Raw genomic sequence first — 3503 nt, forward strand, 5'->3', positions numbered from 1 at the left:
TGGTCTTTTTAATCAAACAAACATACAATTTTTGATTAGTGCAAATTTTGTACAAGTAGCATTCTTGGAAATTATTATCTTGTACATATTTGAACATGCTAATACCCCTTATCCACCCAAGAAGATGATTCAATTGCTTTGTATTTCTATGTGAATGGAATAGTCTGGAGTTTACTGTCTACCTCATTTCTAATTTATTTTCTACGAAACTAATTTCCTTAGTTGTACAACTTTGCTGCCTAATCTGTATCTTAAAGCTATCAGCTGATGTAAGGTATGTGAGTGATAGAAACTGAGGCTTATATACTCAGCATTGTGTGCAGGGTGAAAGCTGTTAAGTCAGCGATAAACACTCACAGATAACCTTTAGCCTGTCCTAAGCACTCTAAAGTTTGTTCCATTTGAGTTCTTTACCAACTGTAATCACTTCACACTCCTATCACTTGGTTCAGCAGAGCACTTTCTTTCATTTCCCAAGCTGAACAGTGAGGTTAATTGTATGTCTACTGAAGACAATAGAACCTCAGGAAACCATTAAAGACCACTCAAATACCACTCAATGTTTCCAAGAATTCCTTTGTATTTTATCCACAGGCCAAGGCAACCTCATAATGAGACTGCAAGTACACTGGCGAAATTGGATCTCAATGCAATGTATTGTACAAATCCATTACATGGGTGTAAGAGATAAATTAAATGCATTAAGTGATCTTCAAGCCTCAAAGATTTTCATTACAATCATAAGAAATATCCTGAGGTTACATTTAAAAAATGTATTATAAAGTCACTCATGGTTCAAGAACTTCACTCTGATGAGATGCCCCATAGACATGCTGTCATCTTTGTCCTAAAATGATGGATGCCCTATTTTAACACCCTGTATCTATAACCACTGCAGCAAAGTCGGCTCTAAGAGGATGTGGGCTTTGATCAGCTGCAGAAAACTTAATATTTGATACCGGTCAAGAAATATAATTCTATTTATTTAGTTAGTGAGATTTGGTAGGCTAAATTAATTATGATGTGGATAGGATTGACATTTAAAAAAAAAAAAAAAATATATATATATATATATATATATATATATATATATATATATATATATATATATATATATATATATATATATATATATAATTTACATCCCATCTCTCTATGGTACATTTTTTACATTCTTTTTCTAATTATGTCTTTTGCATCTAACCTTCAGTATTTAGATAGTGTCATTAGAAAAGCAGTGGATCATCAAATCTATGCATAATTGTGTCACCCAATCACCACCTCCCCCCCAAAAAAGAAAAAAAAAACACACCAAACCTACTTATATTTTCTAAAATATGAACAGTAAAACTTATTCTTGTGCAAATAATTTATTTGCATGTCTTCATAATTTGTCTTCATGGAAACAACAAATGCTTCATTTATTCAGTTAACACAGTCTTCATTTTTTTCTGTCTGTAGTTATGTCAGTTCTTTTACAGTGTTATAATAGTGACAGCTCACCTATGAGCCGATTTACTTAATTTTTTTTTCCTGGTGGTGAAATCCACTCAAGCTGTGATGAGTTCAACGGTGCACACTGATGCGAAAGAGTTTGTACCAATCAAATAAGTGTGTACAGATGCGATTTTCAAAGGAGACAACTTTTAAGATGAATCAAATGCACAGAAACATGAAGGAAATGCCAACCAGCAATGAAAAGAAAGAAGTGATGGCACTCAATGGTGGCAAAATTTGCAAGTGGACATATAGTGAAGTAGAAATGATCAAATGAACTCATCCATTCCAACTCAATGCTTGATACATACCATTTCAATCAGCTAAAAGCCCAATCTGTGATATGATAATAAAATGTGCAAACAAACTACCTTCAGGTTTCCTCTGCAATAGCTTTGCAGTTTCAGCAAGCCAGAATGCTTAATTTATCGAGATTCCACCTTGAGGACAGAATCTTTTTGACTGTATTTCGCTCTGTATGCCAGTGTAGTCAAAATGCCTTTTTCCTGCATCACTACACACTGCATCACTATCTTGCTTGTCCTCCCAGAGAGCACTCTGCATCTCAGGGGGCTGATATCCTGGCTCAAGGGGGTTCAAAGGGTCCTTGGAAAGAAGGATACTGATAGATGGCACAGTTCTGTGGACGGTCATTTTGGCACCACCTCCTTCTTGGCTCTCCCACACCTCCCGAACACCTTTATAGTGCAGTTTAGTGAGCTGGTGGAGTCCACCCACTTTCCTCTTCATTATCTCAACACAGGTTATGGTTTTGGTGACTGCTCGGCCCGAACCGGTGAACACCACCTGCCTCAGGCTGACCTGTTTGCTGTTTCCTTCCTCGCACTGCATCCGTGCCATTGCGAAGCCCATCAGATTGCGGATCTTGCTGCCTTCTTTCACTCGCATCTCCAAGACTCCTGGGAGCAGCCCTGGGAATGGGCATGGGCTATCCTCCTCTGTTCGACATACCCTCTTAAAGCCAGCCGCAAGACCCTGCTTCAAGATTGGGCTGTGGGATGGCAGGGCAGGAGGTGCAGAGGTGTCGTGAGCAGTAGTTGTCTCACCCGGGAAGGGTAGATGCTCATCATGCACAATGCTTAGATCCATGAGCACACTTCTGTATCATCAGGAGCTTTAACCAGTCAGGATGAGTCTCTGAAACAATTCCAGCCGTAAATGCCTGGAGCATGTGCATGTTGCAATCATTCCGGCATTTCGGATTTTTTTCAGTTACACCGACTCCAACTAGCTCATTGATGTCTCTATTTGTAAAACAATTTCTCTCTCCTAGTTTTACTGAATCTAATCTTACTTAATTCATAATAAGCAGTAGTGTTTACGCTGAAAAACATTAATGGCTGTAAAGATCACCTAATCAATTAGTTGCCACATAAGACCATCCAAACCTGATTCTCAAAGTTCTAACAAACAAGGACAAATCAAACAAAAAGTTCAGGCAGATCTGATTTAAAAGATCTTAATGGAGTGCTGCAAATGTTCCCCATCGGTAAACTGAAAGATGTTACCTCTTCTTTAGAGTCCTTAACAAAAATGAATTTCATGATGTGATCTTCTGATGAACTTTAGAACCATTCCTCTTGTGTGGTTCTTCGTTCTTCAAAAACTGAAGGCTGATTACAGGAAATTAGCCTTCATTTTTCACTAACAACTCATTTTGTTTTTATAAAATTTTGGTCAATATGTAACTTTACTCTTTTGTAGTGCACTCTGATCCTCTTCCTTGCTCTCCTGTCTTCTTTTCTCCTTGCTCAATTGAAGCAGCATCTCTGATGGAAAGGTCCCTTTCGTTCATAGTCTTCTGGGAGGTTCAGGCTTTACTAGGACATGCATCGTGTTCTCTTAAGGTTTTTCAAATGACAAAGTCAGTACTCCAGTTCCTTTCAAGGATGCAGAGAGGAGCAGCACTGGTAAATAAATGCGATCAGGGGAGTGTCTGTGCGAGTTAGTGGGGGAGAGGCAGGGGGATGGCTCAAGGCTGAAAT

General features: G+C 38.5%; 1 protein-coding gene across 1 annotated transcript; it reads right to left on the reverse strand.

Annotated features, from left to right (window-relative positions):
* Positions 1–1917: 1917 nt before the first annotated feature.
* On the reverse strand, positions 1918–2978 carry rpp25b (ribonuclease P and MRP subunit p25, b). The gene has a single exon (XM_060922843.1). The coding sequence runs from the start codon at positions 2605–2607 to the stop codon at positions 1918–1920; it is 690 nt and encodes a 229-aa protein (XP_060778826.1). The 5' UTR covers positions 2608–2978.
* Between the last annotated feature and the right edge of the window lie 525 nt (positions 2979–3503).

The sequence above is a fragment of the Neoarius graeffei genome, chromosome 6 (assembly GCF_027579695.1).
Source record: "Neoarius graeffei isolate fNeoGra1 chromosome 6, fNeoGra1.pri, whole genome shotgun sequence".
Classification (NCBI taxonomy): Eukaryota; Metazoa; Chordata; class Actinopteri; order Siluriformes; family Ariidae; genus Neoarius; species Neoarius graeffei.